Raw genomic sequence first — 19,645 nt, 5'->3', positions numbered from 1 at the left:
TCCGGCCAGCTCTCAGTGACTTCACGTGGCTTTGTCCTTACCACCCCCACGCTTTGGCCCCACCATTCCCTCTGCCCTTCCTTCTTTCTTTGCTTCTCTGACCCCTATTCCTTCTTTGGGACTTGACTGAAATGCCATTTCTCTAGGCAGCCAACCCCCGATCGCCCCATGCCCACCCCCACTCCGCAACTGAGAAGGGGTCTGTCGCCATACTCATAGGGCTTGCTGTCCTCACGTTGTATAAAGAACTACTAGCTATACTACCTGGGTGAGCTCCAGGAGTGGGAGGGTCCCATCGCCCGCGTCTACAGAGCAGCCAGAATATCTTGCAAAAGCATCAAGCGCCTCCCTGTGCTCTCGGGATGAGGACACACTCCTGTGCCCGGTCTGCGGCCCCGCAGGATCGGCCCCTGGTGGCCCGGCTGCTCCCGCCTCACGCTCTGTCGGTGTGCTTGTCTTCATTCTGGCCCTGCTGGCCTCCTCCTTGCTCGACCTGTTCCCCTCTGCTGACCGTGTTCTTGCCCCTGCGCTTTGTTTAACTGGCCGTTCTCATCCTCTAGTCCTCAGCTCAAAAGTCACCTCTTCCAGAGAGACCTTCCCTGACCATCCAGCATCAACTGGCCTCCTCTGCTCCCTACTCACTGACTTTATAATGCCCAGCACAATCCATGGCTACCTCGTGTGCATCTTGTCTGTCTCCCCAGGAAAAAATAAGTGCCACAGAGGACACAAATTGGTCCATCTTGTTCACCTGTATACCGCTGGCACACGGAACAATACCTGGGAAGTAGTAGGTGTTACTAAGTATGGGTTAGTGGGAGGAAGGATGGGCGTTAGGGGGATCCAAAGAGGAAGAAGGAAAGAAGGAATATTTGCCAAACCTAAACAATAAGAGGAGGTTACTCAGCGGGGTCAACTACGGTTAATCAAAAGATGTGCCCCCAACTTTGTGGGGACATCATTCCCTTGCAGACCCCTGCTCTTGGAGTGACCCAGAAGGAAAGCAGGGGGAAAGTTTGGAGAGCAGAGTCCCCTGCAGAGCCACTTCCTGAGGCCACCTCAGAGGCAGCCCAGCCCCAGGGTGTTTGTCTCTCTGTGTTGGAGATCTCCAGGGGAGGAACTACCCCACCCCCCTTGGTGTCCTTTGTGGTCAGGAAGTTCTCCTTGAATCAGGGCAAAACCCCTGACGGGGCAGCCTGTGTTCACTTCCTCTCAGCAGCCACTGCCAAGAGCAATGCCTGCTTGCCACTCCAGTTGTAAGACAAATGCCTGCTGGGAAGGGCAGAAGGAACAGTACTCGGTGGCCAGGTCAGAAGCCAGGCCAGAAGTCAAACCCAGCCTCCCATGTCCACATTGGTGGCTTCACTGCCGGTCTGGGTTCAAAGGAGACACGGGTATGGCTACAGCAGGGCCCTATGGTAGGAACATGTGTTCCAGAAGATCAGGCAGCCTGACATTATTCTAGTCCCACGTATGGGAGCCACTGCCTGGGAAGAAGGGCCCTCTCCCCTCTGGAACCCACAGTGCGTGCCCAGGCAGCCTCGGGCTCAAGCGACCTGCCCCGCTGCAGCTGGAGACCACGGAACTTTCCAGGGGAGTCACGAAAGGAAAGCTTGACAAAGGAGAAGACAGGCAGAGACATTTTTTTCCAGCAGAGGATTATGATGTTTCATTGTGGTCAAGCCGAGCTTCTGGTAAGTGGACCCTTCCTGTTCGTGGGCACTTAGAGGAGCTTGTTCCATGTCCCCTAAATGCTCATGAACATGGAGACATCCTCTGCTTCTCCCACACAAGAAGGCCCTTTGGGGAGGTGGTGTGTCCCCAGGTCGGCTCCCCTCCCAGGGCAGTCCCTCACCCGAAGGGTCTCGAAGGTGTCCTCGATCTCGATGATCTGCTGAATGTTGTTGGTGACGGTGGAGATGACCTTATCGATGAGGTGCACCACACCATTGGTTGCGTGGTGGTCGGCTTTCAGCAGCCGAGCACAGTTGACGGTCACGATCTGCCCAGAGAAGAAATGAGGAGGAGTGGTTGACACATCGGAGGCACAGGCCTGAAGCCCCAGGAAGGGAAAACACGGTGCAGAAGGCGGGTTCCACACCCGTGGACCCAGAGGGCCTGAGGAGACGCAGGCGCAGGAGGCAGGGATTACCTCCGGCCAATCTCACCTGCAGGACAAAACCCCAGAAACCAGCCCCACATGCGGACCAGGGGCAGGCTTGGTGTGGACACAGGGAAGTGTAGCTGGGGACTCCCTACCCCATTGGGATAGTGGTGGATCTGGATGTCCGAATTCTGGTACATGGAGGTGAGGGCCATGCCGTGTTTCAGCTCATCCGTCAGGACTCGTCTGTTCACCATGTGGTAGCGAAGGGCATTGAGGAGCTCGATGTTGACGTTGCTCACCAGGGAGTCCAGCACTTCCTAGAAGGAAGGCCGGAGTTGCACTTAGCTGCAGACCACATGTTCAAGGGGGGAGGTTCTTGTTACCCTGGGAAAGGCGTTTCTGAAACCCCAATGGCCCCACGCCTCCATTCTGCCAAGGACTTCTCCTCTGTGAGCACCAAAGTCAGTCTGCTGAGCTCAGTTGGACAGATGGGGCACTGGAGGCAACCTGGTGAGGTGTATTCTAACTCGGGTTCCCTGGCTTTCTCTGAGGGCTCAAGGAAGACGTTTCCTGAAACAGTGGGAAAGCACTAAAGAGCCTCATCCTTCATGCCCACAAGCACCCCCCTCTGGGAAGTAAGGCAGGCATCTCACAGCTGGCAAGGAAGCCCAGGCCTCGTTGCTGGGGGCGAAGATGGTGAAGCTGCCTGGCCCTTCCATCTCGGGCCTCAGCTTCTCTGTGCGGTCTGTGTACAGCTGGGTGGTGGTCGAGCCGACGACTCCCAGGGTCTCGTAAAGGTTTGAGAGAGGTAGGGCTGTGGGGGCAGAGGACAGAGGAGGCACAGGCTGTGGGGCCCACCCCAGGCAGACGGCCCCCTCCCTGGGCTGCAGAGAGCGTGGGTACAGCTGCGGGACAAGTGTGCGGGAAAGCCCAGACACGTCCACTGTGTCTCAATGTGCCTCAAGCTCGTCACGTGTGTCACACGCTTCTTACAGCGGCTCCGTAGGTCAAACGCCTCCCTACTCGGACTCAACTAATTGGTAATTTTTCATCTTTTAGCCATACTCAAGATGAAGCTTCTGTTCCCAGACATTTAGTGAGTACCGGCAGGAATGGACATCGGAAATAGATATCCTTATTTACACACCAGGCCTTCTGATTCGTCTAGTTGTCCCAACCGGGTTCCTAATGGCCTCTACTAGAATGAAAGAGCGTTACAGACCTTCCAGGTTCCTTGTATACTTACAAGCAATAAAATGTTATGTCCCACAAGGGGCCTTCCCCTCCCACAGTGAGCTCACCGTCCATTTCAAAGGGCGCGAGGGAAGGCTCAGAGGCTGAGCTCCTCTCGGAGGCCATTCTCCTTTCTCCACTGCCTATTTCCCACTTGCCTTCCACCTGAGCCTCCCGCCACGCCAACCATGACCTCGAGACCTTGGTACCAACCAAAGTGCCCCTTCCTTTTAAGTCCGTCTCACATGCTCAACGAATCAACAGCAAGTATTTCATAGTTAAAACTCCCACTCTGCACAGCCCCTGAGGCTATGCCTGATAGCTGATAAAATTCACAGGGGCCACACAGTCTTTGGCCATGGTGGTTCCCTATGCCATTTCCGGGTGATCCTGCCTGGTCTACTGCTCTTCTCATTGGACTGTGATGAGCCAAGTTCTGACAGAGGGAGGAGGGGTGGCTTCGTGCTCCAGCCCGGCTCTCTGGCAGAGCTGATCAGAAATCACTCCTAAGCAGAGACAACAAGGCCAGCAGCCCATGGCTGGGAGGCCAGCACAGGCAGGCTGGAATTGGAGTCTGTTCCACTAGCCCCGTGAGGAGGTCAGCTTGCATAGGAAGGAGCAGGGCGGGAAGCTCCGTGTTCCCAGCTTCCATGCTCTGGCCCTCGCACGGAGCCCAGAACCAGAGAGCACGTGGGGGGCATGTCCGTGCAGCCCTGTGTGTCAGACCCGCACCACCCCCCCCTCCGCCGTGGACACTGCTGCCTCTCACATGGGTGTTCCTCCCTCCCCATCTCCCTCCATCTGTACCAACGGGCCAGGCCTGGCTTACTCACCTGCAGGACAGCCCTTCTCTCCTGGCACCTTCTCGTACCCAGGGCAGCACTCATAGCTGATGACTCTGCAATGAGACACACGCATGAGGGGAAGGCGGGGCTCCCCTTCTCCTGGCTGTCATCAGGAGTCCTCACTCCAGGAAGGGCATCCACAGGCAGAGGAAGGGAAACGATGGTACAACACTGTACCGTCTTGGAGGAATCATTCATTCTCAGTCCTATTTGTGCCTTTTGGAGCAAAGACCTTGTCACTCTTCCTCAGCTTTGTAGAATGTTCCTAATGGTCGCCATCCCTCCAGCAATCCAGAAGGGACTGTGGTGGCCTGTTCAATAGCAGGATTAGAAAAGACCCCCACCAGGAACTTATCTCCAGCATAACTCACGGCGAACCCCATGGTTAGCGTTCTTGGGCCAGCAGGGAGGAGGAAGGGGAGCCCCGGACCTGTCCTGGCTGAGTCTGCCACTAACCAACTGGGACCTCCCCTGCCAGTCCCATCTCCTGACTCCGTTTCCTTATCTGTAAAATGTACGTGTGTATCTTCCAACAGTCATGGGATTCAGTCTCTCACAGTCATTTGCTCTCCAATTCGAGGACCCGGAAGGACAGTGTATAGATGATCATCAAGTTTTTCTGTCTTTACAATCAAACTCTAACACTTTTAAAGTTAAAGTAAAAACAAAGCTCTTTTTTCTCATTTCTTTAAAATAAAAACAAAATGTTAATAAAAACATTTATATGGTTTCAAATGGAAAATATACAAAGGATTACATAGCAAAGTGTCCCCCACTCACCCTCATCCCTCAACCAATTCATCCTATGGTCCCTCCAGGACCACATCATTGATGTCACCAGTTTGCAAGGTTCTTTGGTACCTGGATGAAAACAAGACTGGCAGTATACAATTTGTGGGGTGTGTGTGTGTGTGTGTGTGTGTGTGTTATTGTTGTTGTTGTTGTTGTTGTTTGGAGATAGAGAGAGAAAGATAGAGAGAGAGCAAGCAGGGGAGGGTCAAAGACAGAAAGAGAGAGAAAGAATTCCAAGCAGGGTCCATGCTCAGCAGGTGTCATGACCGTGGGATCATGACCTGAGCCAAAATCAAGAGTCAGATGCTCAATCGACTGAGCCATCCAGGCGCCCCTGGCAGTATACAGTTTTAAACTTTGAAATCATTTGGCAGAAAAACTTCTCTTCTCCCAATTCTGGCCAGTATATTATGGGACAGTTGCTGTCTTCTGGAGGTCTGAAACACACAGCTTCAGCTAACCGCATATTCTGGGGAACCAAAAAGACTGAAAATTCCAAGAAATATCACAAGGAAGTAAGTGTTCTAAAAGCTAACACCTAGGAAAGACTTGCTTCTGATCAAATCCCCAAGTTTTCTCGAAGACCACTCCTGCATTGGCAGTGAACACAGTCGTCTCTGGCAGCCTTGTAACCAGATGTGAGCAGCTATGCCCTGCCCCTTCCTTTCTTGTCCCTTCGGGACAGGAGACAATTCAGACTTGAACTCGGGTTTTGACACATAGGTGCTCACCACGGGGCTCTCATAGGATGTTCAATAACCTCGTTCAAAGACAGGCGGGCAGACGGGGGAGAAATGCGGGCTTGGGAGTTGTGGAGGCTGCTCTCCATGAGCCCAGGACATTCTGCTCTTATTAATTCAACTGGAGTCAGCTCAGGGAAGCCCTGGTGAGTCATGAGAAGACGAAGCCAGGTTCATCTGTCGTCCAGGGGGTGTTTCAGAGACAGACCGACTAGGATTCTCAGGCAGCCGGGGAGCTACAGGAATCGCTTTGCCAGAAATGAGTCAGTCCTCTGGGAAATGGCTAAGGAGTGACGAGCCACGCATATTCCTCTTTGCCCGGCTCCCTCCATCCTCCTGCCCACCCCATCCTCCTCCTCTCCAGCCTTTCCCTCATCCTGCTCCCTTCTAACCTCTTATTCCTAAACCCATAAGAGTTCTGCTTGTAAGGGCTAAATAGTCTCAGGACTCATGTCGACCAACCTACAATTTAATTTTCGGAAACTGAAGTCATCTTCTGCAACGAAAGTAAGATTTGACTGATGTGCAAAGGTATGCCACTGATTCTAAAGGCAGTGTGGTGTCATGGAAACAGTACTAGAGCTAGGAGACCTGGCTTGTGACCTCAAAAGTCCACTTCTCTCTCGGGGTCTCAGTTGCCTCATCTACGAAATGGGGTGAGGTTAAACTAGGTGATATCCAAGGTTCATTCCAATCTCACACTCATGGTCCTAGTCCCTGGGAGTATTGTAGGGGGCAGAGAAGTTGTCTTTTTAAGGAGAGTGTCCGCTGGCTTCTCCCAGATAAGTCTGGGAAGAGCTCCAAGCCTTGGGCCCATAGGTCCACGGGACACCCATACGCGGGATCCCAGGGCTCCTCTGATAAACGCCAGGGCTCTGTGGCTGGGGCTGGAGAGGTGGGATTACGGTCAGGTCCGCCAAAGCTTAGCTTCTTTCCAAAAGTGCTTGGGTGGCACTCCATGAAATCAGAGTAGCACAGCTGGAGGATGGGTCTTCTCCTCAAAGCTCTCCTCATCCCGGGGGGCCCCTGTGCACATGGGTGCTGCACACTCCACACCCGGGAGCCCCCAGCTGTGCTGGCCAATGGATTCTCTCAGGGTATCCAGATGGAACCTTTTGAGTTCCATCTCAAAAAAACAAGACAGAGCTCCACAGCTCAGGTGCCTCACCAGGATTTCACGGAGGACAGAGAAAAGCAACTCAAGTGTGCACTCACTAGTTTCTGTGGCCGCGTATACACGGGCATGTGTGGGGGGAGTGGGTTGCATCGGGGAGAAACAGGCGGGGTTAAGCATCTGGGAGGTAAGAGCTACTTAAGCAGGAAAGTGTCAGCATGGAGAAGGATACTTAGGATGGAACCAGAGAGCTGCAAGGGTGTTCAGGGGCAAAAGGGTTTCTTAAGATCACAGCTGGCTAGGGGGCGCCTGGGTGGCTCGGTAGGTTACGCTTCTGACTCTCAGTTTCCAGTTCAGGTCATGATCTCACGGTTTGTGGATCAAGTCGTACCTTGGGCTCCGTGCTGAGAGCCTGGAGCCTGCTTGGGATCCTCTCCTTCCATCTCTCTCTGCCCCTCCCCCACTAGCACGTATGCTCTCTCTCTCTCTCAAAAATAAATAAATGTTAAAAACAAAAAAAAGATCACAGCTGGATAGGAGCAGACCTAGGACTCCCCTGGGATTTTATGGAGTCTAATCCCTTCTCCATTGCTTTTGGCAACATACAGATTGGGGGAAAGCAGACCGATCTGACATGAAGGGGACCCAGGGGCTCTCTCTGATGTGGCCAGAGCCTACCCTCATCAGCACCCTTCCCACCGTGCCTTGCCACGTGGGCTCTCTGCGGCCGCGTCCCACATCGGCTGGATGTGGGTCACCCCCAGCAGAGCTCAGTCTGCCAGCCAAAGGCTTTTTCCTGATTAACTGAGTGTGGCTCTGCCAGGAAGCTCTCTCCTCATCCTCTCGCCCTGCTGGTCTCCCCCAACTCCCGCTGCCACAGTCTGGCATCCTTGGCACTCCCTAGGTGCGCAGGCACGGGCCATGCCCCTCACCCCCAGCCTGACAGCCTCCTGGGCCGAGACGCTGCCTCGGCTGGCAACTTCTCTACTCCCAACCCTACCCCACAATACCAGCTCTTCTCAGGATAGGTCCGTGTGGCCCCAGAGAAGCAGAGGGCAGCTGGAAGTTGCAGACTGAGAAGACAGCCCACCGAGCCCCTGGACGAGCAGTGTCTGTCGTCAGCCCAGCGTGCGTCCTCCTTGGGCTCTGGCCCCGGGGAGAACACACGTGGGAAGATGTGGCTGGGGACCCTCACAGGCTCATGCAGCTGATGCCGTCTAAGATGAACACAGGAAAGACGGACACTGTGGGGGCCTCCATCTGCGTCTCCCTAGTTTCTTGGCCTCCCTGTGCAGGGAGGACCATCTACTGGTCTCTGAATCAAATCTCATCAGCGAAAGCTGTTCTCAAGAGAGGCTCCTGGCTCTTCCTTGACCTAACACAGTCCAGTAAGTAAAGACCTAAGATCAGAAAAAGAATATCCTCTAGGACCGTGAGACACTAATATTCTCCTTCCAGCTTCCCTGGTCAGAAGAACAATTTGAGGAAGAAGGTGAGGAAAGGTGCCCGATTTAGAGGGGCATTTAAAGGAGGAAGGCAAAGGCAGCATCGGTCCAAGGTCTAAGAATAGAGACAGTTGGGAGGCTCTCTGCCATTCCCCTCCAGAGTTACTCATGATCAGATAGACAGAAGCATTGGTACTTCTCTCCCCAAAGTCATTTTCCGAGCAGTTAATATAATAAGTTAAAACAATCACTCTCTCCAAGTGCACTGCACACTTCTGGCCGGCTGTCACAGCTGTGAACATCTAGGGACTGAGCAGACTCTGGAAGTAGGCGGAGCAAGGAATGCAGCCCGAGACAGAAGGTAAACCACTCAACGTGTCATGATTTCCAAGCAGAATCACAGAGCAAACACAGCCCGGTATGGTCTAGACATCAGTTGTCCCTCCCCCGCCGCCCCCCCCCCCCCCCCCCCCGCCCCTAGACTGCCCATGTGGAGTGGTTCCTTTCCTGTCCTCCTGGCTTGGAAACTCATCTGAGCTTTCTTGAGCCCCCAGTACAAAATCAAAATTGTGAGCTCCCCCATGAAAAGGGCTTGTTTAACCTACTGTCCACCATCAAAGGCCCCATCACCAACCAGCATCCAGCTTGGTTCATGAGGAAGACAGCACCTTTAAATTTTTTTTTAATGTTTATTTATTTTTGAGAAAGAGAGAGGCACACTGCAAGCAGGGGTAGGGGCAAAAAGAGAGAAGATACAGAATCCAAAGCAAGCTCCAGGCTCCGAGCTGTCAGCACAGAGCCTGGCGTGGGGCTCGATTTCACAAACCTTGAGATCAGAACCTGAGCGGAAATCAAGAGTCCGACTCTCAACCAACTAAGCCACCCAGGTGGCCACTGATCAAATCACATCGTGATAGACGAATCCCCCATCACACATCTATAGCACTTAACAGACAGGGCCTGCATCAGCTACCCATTGTTGCAGTAACAAATAATCCCACACTTAGTGACTCAAAACAACACACATTTATTGTCTTACAATTCTGGATGTTAGAGCCAGAAAGCGGCCTTAAGAGGCTAAAACCAAAGGCTGCATTCCTTTTAGACACTCTAGGGGGGAATCTGTCTTTTCCAGAATCTGGAAAAGCTGCGTGCACTTCTTGGCTTGTGGTCCCATCACCCGAACCTCAGTTTTAATTGCACCATCTCCTTCTCTGACTCTGCCCTCCTGCCTCCCTCTTAAAAGGACCCTTACGATTATACTGAGCTCACCAGATAACCCGGGATAATCTTCCCCCCTCAAGATCCTTCACTTAATCATGTTGGCAAAGGCTCTCTTTTTCCTGGTCAGGTAACACTGTTATAGGTTCAGGGATTAGGATGTGGACGTCTTTACGGGGGTGTTATTCACCTACCACAGGACATTACCCCAGATAGTACATGAATTCATGTAAATTCTCACCCAAGCAAAATTCCTTGGCAGCTAACCTGCCTCCTTGGAATTTACAGAGTGGGAGAGAACCTTCAGGAAAACCTGTACGGCCAACGTGTCCGGTGAACCCCCGGTGTTTGCTCTACGTCTGATCTCAGTTATTTTGAAGTGGTTTATCCCAGGTGGCTACACAAGGAACATCAAACAAGGAAGGAAGTGCCGCTGTGGGCCCAGGGACAGCCTGGCGTCCTTGGACCATCCTCTTCTTTTTTCCTCATGGGACCAAGGCTGCGGGATACAGGACGGGGAGGAACAGGAGGGCTCTTGTTCAGCTTCCCTGCAGATGTCCCTGGGTGCCCTGACAACGTGAGACCTACTGGAAATGGCTCTGCCCGCTGACGGAAAGGCTCGGCCATACCCCCGCTGCCTTGGGTGCTGCAGCCTTAACACAGTGCTGAAGAAGTATTCATACTTCAGCCCCTGGGCAAAGCATCGCTGCTCCCAGAGAAAGGGGTGTGCCCCGCCAGCTCATCTTGGCTTCGCGGAACCGGCTGCTGAGCTCCTGAGATGTGTTACTCACAAAATAACTTCAAGACTCTTAGAATGGACAGCTACCACTCTTAACTGCCGGCTCCCCTGCCAGCCCTGCCTGTGCCACGTTTACGATGCCTGCGCTCCAACGATGACTGCTATGTCCCCGTGATGTCAACTCTGACCCGACTTGGCCGTTAAGCAGGCCTCCCTCTCCTGGGGCTCGCACAAAGGAGGCCTGTTGAGAGGCAGCGAGGTTTCCTGACCACCGTTTCCTGCAGCATTGCTCAAGCCGCTGCATATAAAGTTTTTACGGTGACTGATCAGACCGGGGCCTGAAATCACAGAATGGGATGCCGTCTCCCCCCAAACCCTCTTTGCTTGATTAGCTATTGTATCGTGCTGGTGCTCTTTAGGACCTGAAATAAAAGCTCATGTGAATTTCCAAGTAATAAAATTCACTCAAGTCGCTAAATAGGGGCCCACTGGTAACCACTTCCTGTAATAAAATCCATATGGCAGGCTAGACGAACAGCACCAAAGACTCAGGTTCTTCTCTTTTTGGAAATGCAGCAAAACCTCCGTCTGACAATGTCGTGTCCTTTGATTGCAGGACAGTGTGTGGCCAGTCCCCTTCCTTCCTCCATGGAGTTGGAATCCAGGGGCTCCAAGCATCCAACAAGTGGCTTCAGGGTCCCGGGTCTCTGTGTGACTGGACTCTGCAAAGTCTTCACCCCGAGGCCCTGGGTTTAGTGCCACTTGTCTGCTTTCAAATTTAAACTCTTCCTCCAGACTTGGGCCCCTTGGTGACCTGGGCTGCCTCCTTCCCCGAGACACTTGGCTTCCTTTCACCCCAACACACACCTCTGCTCCAGCCTCTTCCCTAAAAATTCTCACTGCCCAAGTCGGCCCCATGCTGAGACAGTCCTCTCTGCTCCAACCACAACTATGTTCCCCATTTCCCACTCTCGTCTTCACCCAAACAAATGCACCAAGGGATCCATTTTGGCTGGAGGGACCCCTTGTCAGCTCCAGCCAACACAGCCCTCTGCCCCTCCCTTTGTGGCCACCTCTGGCACTGAATCCCTGGGGGTCAGATGGTAGCTCTCTCTCTCGGGTCTCGGTCCATGTACACATGTGAACCACAAGGCTGCTCCTTCTCAGTCTCTGAGAATGGGGACGCCTTCTACTGCCTCCCCTTTCCCTGCCTGAGGCCTCTGGACCTCTTCCAGGTCAGCTCCTCCGATGTTGCATGTGATGTTCCAGGAAGGGACCCTCTTGTACCGGATCATGAAGTTTTATATCAACTCATGGTTTCCTATCCTCATTTCCTGTTTTTGAAGCCGCCCAAAGCAAAGGCCACATGGAAGAGTTGAATGCGCACGCAACCCCTCCTGCCTCTGCAGGACCGGGTCAACGGCTGGGGCTGGGCATGGGGCGCCGCATGACCCCACGCTCCACCTCACTTTCCCCCCCACAGCCTAGCCGCCCATTCCCTATCTACCCCAGGCTTCCCCTGTGCTCATTGGCGTAAGGTTGCTGTGCTACCACATCACCACCCTCTTAAAGCCACACCTTCCCCGAGGGAAGAATGGGCCATTGAGAACATTTGCCAACACACAGCTATGCGGCCTATGCCCCGTCCTGTCACATAGATGAGAAGGGTGTAGGTACTGAGAGCCAATAAGCCAAGGTTATGACTCATCGTTGACAGGGGTATCAGGAACTGCTGAGGAACGTTACCCAGCTACGGTTAACTGGTCAGGCAAATGTTTCTACACAAGGCTGAACAAAATACCACAGCCAACGCCACTCCGAGGCCAGCTTGACATTACAGGTGGGTCTCATCTTGAGGGAAACCAGGACTAACAAAAGTGTGCAACTCTTGAAACCCAGGGCTCCGAGATGTAGAAGGGCTATTTGCTTGGTACAGGTCTTTGGTCACCTTCCAAGAAGCAATTATGTGCAGCCTACCTCTATGCTTAATTAAGTAATTAATTCACTGTTACATCGAGTAGATAATACACACACATGGGAAAAATCAAACAGTACTAAAGACTTTTTTGTTGTCTGTGTAACAAACACCATGGAAGGACACCATGGAAGGATGTATGGTATAGAATTTGCATTAATCTCTTTTTGTCCACGGCAGCAAACACTGCTGGGTGTTTACTCAACTGAACCCAGAAGGTACGTCCTCTTAGTTCACTCAGCCCTTACCTTTGAGGCTGGGTGTGGTCAAGCGAGAGCCAGCTGTCATGGATCTGCCCTTGACAAGCTCCCAGGGAGCTGCCGTCTCTCCCCTGCTCTGCCATGAGCCCTAATTTCTCCTGATTCATACCAGGATTGATAATTGCCTAAAGCAGTCAGGGTCATAGGCTGGGATATTTCTTTTCTATGTACTTTTTCAGGAAAGAGCATTTTCCCTTCCTTCGCAGGTTATGAAGCCGAAGGAGACGTCTACTCAAAAGCAATGTCCCAAGCAATACATTTAAAATTCCCTAACATGGGAAAGAGTTCAAGAGAGTGGCTTAGAAGCTCTTAATCCTCCTAGTATGCAGACAAGAGGAAGGTCAGGCGCTCAAAAGTGGCCCAGGAGGTTTCTCATAGCACTTCTTCCTGTCTGTAGCAGACAGCCAGCTTTGAGATCGGTTGACTGTTGGTGCCAAAACAGATGAAGCCTCCCAGGAATTCTGTTAGGACATGCATGCCACCCTGTTTCCACCAGGCAGCACAACTGGGGCGAATGCCACCTCCCTGGATGCTGACAGAGGCACTGAAAAGCCCTGTTGTAACCACACTGTTCCACACCCCGTTGGCACTCTCACCACTGTCTGCATGGCCTAGATCTGCAAATAACAGCAGGTAGCATTTACTGAGCATTTACTATATGCAAGGCACCTTATTCAGCCTTAAATGCAGTCCTTCATTCAATCCTCATGATGATCCTATAAGGCAGTCCTTTGTTGTTCCCATTTGACAGATGAGGGAACTGAGGGTTCCAACGGTGAAGCTGCCTGCCCAACTAAGTGGCACAGCCAGCATCTGAAGCAAGGGAGCCTGAGCCTATGTTTTTAACACGTTTGCTGCCTCATAACATGCAAGTTTCTAGGCATCCAGTCTTTTGGGGGTGTTTACCTTATGACTGCAGAGCAGGAGTGCCGTGTAAGTTCACCAGTGGGCTCTCTTTCCTAGAGACACAGGCCAGTGGCATCTCTACTGACTCTGTACCACTTGGTGAGTATTGAGAAGCATCCCCACACATACATGCACACACACACCATGGTTCACGCTGCTTATAATCCCACAGCAGCCCTGAAGAATGTATCCAAGTCTTGTCAGGAGCCTTAAAAACGCAAACCAAAGTTGGCCAGCCTCCTGGGGCACCTGCGTGGCTCAGTCGGCTAAGCATCCGACTTCAGCTCAGGTCACAAACTCGCTGTTCATGGGTTTGAGTCCCGCATCGGGCACTGTGCTGACAGCTCAGAGCCTGGAGCCTGCTTTGGATTCTGGGTTTCCCTCTCTCTCTGTTCCTCTCCTGCTTGCACTGTCATTTTCCCTCTCTCTCTCAAAAATAAAGATTAAAAAAAAAAGAATTAAAAAAAAAAGTTGGCCAGCCTCCTAAAAGCACCCCTCCCCAGGACACAGCTGCGTGACACGTTTGCACATGCATCTGCGTGACTCCTTAGGCAGCCTAACCTTTCAGAAGGCCGGCCCTGGCCCAGGGGCCCTGCAACTGGCTTACGTGCAGTGTGCCCTCTGAGGTGGCTGGCAGTCTCGAGTGCTTACAGATACTCACGTTGATTTGCCACAGATCTTCCTCTGGTACCACTGCTTACAGTTGGTGAAGTACTTCTTGTTGGTGCCGATGAGCTTCTGCACAGCACACACGTTGGGGCTGAAATAAAAGCAGTGGTGTCAGCAGGACGGTCGGCACCTCTACCCGACTACCATGTCCTTCCCGCCATGTGGGCCTTCCAGGGTCGTTAGAATGTTCTAGAATGGGTCGTTAGAATGTTCTAGAATTGTCATGGGAATGTTTTAGAATGGGTCATTAGAATGTTCTAGATATGGAGAAGGCACAGTCATGTCAGTGTTGGGACCTGCGGGGTGGCTCGGGGGCAGATACTGTCTCCCTTGATTTCGAGCTCCCCTGCAAGTTTCCTACCAAATTAAACCCTGTCAAAGTGTATCTCCCACACTGACATAATTTCATGGAAGTATCCTTCTTTGACATAGGTAGTGGGTCCGTGTAAATAAAAGCATCTTAACATTTTTAGATCACATTACAGATTGAGAAAGCTAGCTAAGTAGTACGTTTGTGAAGCCAGGCAGCTTTGAGAGAAGCCCCCAGCCCTTCTCTGCACCCCCAACCCCCCTCTGAGCCAAAATGTCCATAGGCTCTAACTGGGCATCCCAGTGCACATAGCCAGCCCCTCTGTCATGAGAGGAGGCCAAAGTCTGAGCCCGGCACCTCCTAGGCAGCTCCACACAGACACGCTCCACATCCCTAAGCTAGGAGCCTGGCTCTGAACACTACTATGCTGGCTGAGGTGAGGACCTTGGTAGGCGACACTCTCCCAATGGACTCTCAGCCATTCACTAGTTAGGCCCCTGCCTGAGTCCACTGTCCCCAGAAAGCCTCCCTCCAGTGTCCCAGGTGACCCTCTCCTGTGCAAATCTACCCCAAAATACGGCCCTTGTTTGATGCTTGGTACCAAACAGAATCCAAAACTGATCAGAGTACATATCTTTCTTCTCTCCAATTACCCCCCCCAAAGACCCTTGAGGGTAGGTGCGCTGCCTTGTTCTTGCTTTTACATTCTACACGGGGCCCAGCACTGGGTCAGGGTGAAGCAAGAGCTTGGAAATGACCTTGCTGAAGATACTGTTGCTGGGACCACCCACTTGGAGGAGTTCTCGGGAATGCTGGAAAAGCTCAGTGCAACGCCCAGGGTTCTGCTGAGAAGCCCCCCTTCCCAGAGCTGGGGGGGTTTGTTGGTGTGTCTTTTAACCAATGTACGGAGTCGTGACCCAAACCATGCTCAGGCCACACAGTGGCAGGATCTTCATTAGGAGCCCCGGGGGAAAGGAGTTAGCTGTGGCTGTGTAGCGGGAGACAATTGGGAGGGGGTCTCCCTGACCTGAGGCAGGAAGTTCCTCGGCTGAACCACAAGTCGGAGGAAAACAAAGCGAAGAGACTGAGGGCTTCCACAAAACCTCTGTGTCCTGAGAGATTCAGGTGTCATTTTTATATATCACCTCCTCTGTTACTTTAAAAACGTGCTTAGCAATCATCACTTGCTGCCAGGAGGCCATGGGTACTGCAGCAACAGCTACACCTACCATCCCCATCATATCAGCCGCAGGAACGTGGTCAGCTCTCAAAAAGTCAGAATCGGGTTATTAGGTAGGAGGGCGCACTGACCTTTTGCTTCTCTGCCCTCTCTCTTCTACCATACGGAGGTCACTTCTTTGCCCACTTTGTGGCTTAGGAGGCAAAGGTGCACGGGCCAAGGAGGCACACTAAATATTCGTGAGTCGGCGTAAGAAGCAGAGGGCAAGGGAAGTCGGGGGGCGGCAAATCACAGGCTGGCAGGGAGGTAAGCCCGTGTCCCCTTAGTCCTAGCTGGGTCTGACCAGATGCCCACAGCCTCCAGAGGATTCTAACCGAAGCCACCTTGCTCCTCCGTTTGCCGCCTGGGATTCACAGGTTACAGCCGTCCCCAGATAACCCCTGGAGAGTCCCCACTGGCCACACTCCAGCCCTAGGTACTGTTTATTGCTGTACAACCTCAGAAGTTCTTCTATCTGCCCAAGCAGGAAACAATTACTGTCGATGAATTCCCTGCAACTTTCCGTAGGCGGCTGGCGAATCTTCAGTGAGTCTCTTGTGGATGTGGCTCTAACATTCCTCTGTGGAGTGAGTTTCCACTGTTGCGGCCCCTTTGAGACAGGAGCAGAGGCTGGGGGTGGCTCCCACTCACAGCAGCGGGGGGAGGGGTGGGCTGTATACACAGGAAATCTAGGCTGAAGTTTAATAGAAACGACCTAGCCATTTCTGGGCCCTCTGCCTCCAGCACAACAGTTCTGCTGTTCAACTCGGATTTGAAAATCAAGTGCCTCTTGGGGCACCTGGGTGGCTCAGTCGGTTAAGCGTCCGACTTCAGCTTAGGTCACGATCTCCTGGTGTGAGTTCGAGACCCACATCGGGCTCTGTGCTGACAGCTCAGAGCCTGAAGCCTGCTTCAGATTCTGGGTCTCCCTCTCGCTCTCTGCCCCTCCCCCACTCCTGCTCCGTCTCTCAAAAATAAATAAACATAAAAAAAAAAAAAAAAAAGAAACTCAAATGCTTCAGGAAATCCAGTCCAGTTTTGGATGTTGGGAGTCAGAAGTGCAAATGCGTTTCTACTTCTCTGTCTGTTATTTCTTTTCCCCTCCCTGTAGCAACATGGATGCAGCTGGGAGTCAAGAGGTCACATTACAGTCTCTACTCTCCGAACAGCTTCCCATGTTGGGACTAAGTCACTCCATCCCACTAAGCTGCAGTTTCCCCACCTGTAAGATGGGAACACGAACAACAGACCTCCCGAGCTGTGGTGGAGATGGGGGTGTGGGGTGATAAAACACTGTCCGTGGGCAAGGCACACTTCCTAGTTCTCCTTCACGTCTTGGAGCATGCCGCATTGCCTGAAAAGAGCAGATTTTTCTTCCCTCTCCGCCACTTCTCACTTTGAATGAAGGGTTGGGGCTTGAACAGGGTTACCCATTTTGCACAGGGTGCCACACCTACGTGCAAGGCCAGGCAGTCCCTCGGAATTTTCAGGGACAGTTAGATCACAGTAAATGCAACCGTGCCTGCAAGCGTTTGGACACAGTTCACCTGCCTGCACACCCACACTTTACTGGGGAGGGTGTGTGTGTGTGACTTCCCAGACCATTCTGCCCATCCCTGATCTCCACAGGCCTTCCTAGAGGCCTTCCTTTGCACCCCCCCCCCCCAAGAAGCAAAACAACAGGATTGGCCTGCAGGGGCATGGGGAAGAGGGGTGCAGAGGAAGTTGAGCTAATATCTGAAATCCATAACAAAGAGCACTCGCCTTGTTAAAAAAAAAAAAGAAGTCCTACTTTTCAGTTGGTCATTGTCTCTTCTGAGCTCTGAAGGGAAGGAGCTTCTCTATCGAGATGACTCTTGGTGGAGCCCTGACAACACCTTTGGGGAAGCCTCACTGTGGTGTGCATGGAGATCCCACTCTGGGGGACAGCGCTGCTTGGCATGCTATCGGGACCTTCTCCTGACTTAGTGGCTAACATACAGAAGGAACAGAAACCTCCCACGCAGACTGCGGCACCCAAACAGAACATGCTTCTTTGGCAAGAAAGGCAAGAGGGGAAAGGTGAGCTGGGCAGAGACAATGAAGATGCCAGTTGCACAATTTTTGACTTTTACGTCTCTTATGATCCCCCTCAACTTTTTGAGCTGCCCCCCTCGTCCTTCTGTACACACAGCCTCAGTCGAAGGTGATTCTCCCCCTTCCCTCAAGACCCCAGGACATTCTCCCGTGCTCTACTCTTTCCAGGAGGGCACTGAGGCCGCAGCTCACCCTGCCAGTCTGCAGAAGTCCCCCTCCTCGCAGCCCTGGGCACCTGAAAGGCCAGGTGGGCCCAAGGCAGAGGGAACTAGGACAACTGCTCTCTGTGGGGGGCAGCCGGCACCCACCCCTGGAGCATTCCTAAGGGTGGGGAGCCAAGGCATAGTGAGGCCTCTGAAGTCACCTGTAGTCACCCCCAACAGTGAGTTTTGACCCGAGTACAGGTCTGCCCAGTCATGTGCCCAGGGCACCACCTGGGTTCGAATGCCAGACCCAGTGGCATGACTCTATCCACGTATGGTTTTACTTACTTGTGAAAAAAGAGTTCGTGCAACAGGACGGGCTGGCAGCTATGGCAAAGCCCGGGTGAGTGTGAAGCGGGATGGTCTAGTCTGGGATGTAGAAATATCACCTGTCCCTGCCTGGGTCTGGGCTGGTGTCTTTACCAGGTCAGACCCTCTGCCTGGGTTTGCCTCCTTCAGCCAACACATCAGCGTCAGTGTCTCAAAGGAATATCTGCGAGGATCATGTGCCACATTTATGATCCCAGTTAGTGTTTTAAGACAGATTCCAGTGTTGGCTCCAGGGCAGGACTAGAGAAAAGGGATGTGTCCTCTCTGGACTCAGCTTCCCAGTCTACACAGCATGCGTGAGGCCCACGGAATTCTGCTCTTCATCTGGCAGGGGAGGAGGTGCCGCTCGGCCCCTGGGGTACCTGGTGAGCACTGCCTGGAGCCAGGTGGTGGGCGCTGAGCCTGACCAGGTGAACAGGAGCCCATGGGCTTTAGACGGTGCCACCTTGTGCGGTTCCAGTGCCACATCTGTAGGCGCTCTCCGGACAAGGCCCTGGCTGCACTGGACCATGTGCCCTGCGGGTGGGCTTCCTCTCTGCCCTGGCCACCTTTTCCACGGTTATTCTGGGCACGGCCGCCAACTCCCCCTTCCTACCCGTGGGAGAGGAAGCTGAAAGCGTCGGTCGTCCAGTGCTCTTGTCCCGAGGGCCGGTGTTGCCGCTCAGTTCTCCCACCCCTTCCTCTACGAAGCCCGTGCCACGGGCTTGCCCTCCAGGTCCCCCACCTCCTTCCCTCACCCGGTGCAGGGCCGGTCCCTCCGGCCTCCCCGTGCTGCCTGCTCGGCGTTTTTGCGCTCTGTCCCCTGCGCCCCCGGCCCGTCCCGCGGCCACCCCCGGCGCGGCGGCCGGCTTACCCGTGTTGGCGGCCCCGGAGCCGGCTGTGCTGCAGCACCAGCTGGTAGGGCGACTTGGCGGGGCCCGCCAGGGTGGCGGCGGGGCCCAGGGCCAGCGCCAGGGTGAGGGGCAGCAGCCGTACGAGGAGCGCCATGGAGCGAGAGGACGCGGACCTCGGGAAGTGAGAGCGTCGCCGCCGTGGGCCAGGTTAAGTAGGCGGCGAGCGGGAGGGAGCGGCCGCGAGGGGCGGGGAAGCCGGCGCCCCCGCCTCCGACCCGCCGCCCCCGCTGCGCGGCACCCCCGCAGCCCCAGGCCCGCGCTCCCCGCTGCGCCCTCCCCGGGGCCACGGGTCATCCGGCAGCGCAGCGGGTGTGGGGGGCTGGCAGCGGGGACAGCGGGGCGGGCGGGGCGGTGGTGTGCTGGGTTCCTCACACGTCTCTGTCCTCCAGGCCCGCAGCTTGCCCAGCTCCGAGGTCCCTCCCTGGTCTGAGGGTACAAAACTCTGGGGGAGAGGGGTGACTGACGGGCACCGCTGATGCCCACCGCACTCCCATCACACTCGGCCTCTGCATTTCGGGAAGAGCACTCACCCCAGGGCTTGCTAACTGGCAGACAGATAAGGAGTAAA

The 19,645-nt window shown here is 53.8% G+C and overlaps 1 protein-coding gene and 1 long non-coding RNA gene across 3 annotated transcripts in view; one reads left to right on the top strand and one right to left on the bottom strand.

Moving 5' to 3' along the window:
* Window positions 1-19,286, bottom strand: part of TGFBI (transforming growth factor beta induced) — a 32,869-nt gene extending 13,583 nt beyond the window's left edge. The window contains exons 1-6 of one of the 2 annotated variants that reach the window (XR_006715201.1): window positions 19,038-19,286; window positions 14,039-14,137; window positions 4,174-4,238; window positions 2,761-2,921; window positions 2,260-2,424; window positions 1,856-2,002 (exon numbers count right to left, since the gene is read on the bottom strand). Coding sequence is in view for 1 of the 2 variants with exons in the window: in XM_045489737.1 (XP_045345693.1) it covers window positions 1,856-2,002; window positions 2,260-2,424; window positions 2,761-2,921; window positions 4,174-4,238; window positions 14,039-14,137; window positions 19,038-19,171 (771 nt within the window). In the remaining variant the exon portion in view is untranslated. The remainder of the gene's footprint in view (window positions 1-1,855; window positions 2,003-2,259; window positions 2,425-2,760; window positions 2,922-4,173; window positions 4,239-14,038; window positions 14,138-19,037) is intronic. The other variant, XM_045489737.1, reaches the window with a different exon arrangement.
* LOC123604072 lies at window positions 632-4,839 on the top strand. Its single transcript, XR_006715204.1, has 2 exons — window positions 632-1,694; window positions 3,167-4,839. It is a non-coding gene; the product is annotated as an uncharacterized LOC123604072 (long non-coding RNA).
* Window positions 19,287-19,645: the final 359 nt, after the last annotated feature.

This window comes from Leopardus geoffroyi, chromosome A1 (assembly GCF_018350155.1).
Source record: "Leopardus geoffroyi isolate Oge1 chromosome A1, O.geoffroyi_Oge1_pat1.0, whole genome shotgun sequence".
Classification (NCBI taxonomy): domain Eukaryota; kingdom Metazoa; phylum Chordata; class Mammalia; order Carnivora; family Felidae; genus Leopardus; species Leopardus geoffroyi.
The sequence above is the reverse complement of the archived record's forward strand: the minus strand, read 5'-3'. Positions and strand labels throughout refer to the sequence as shown.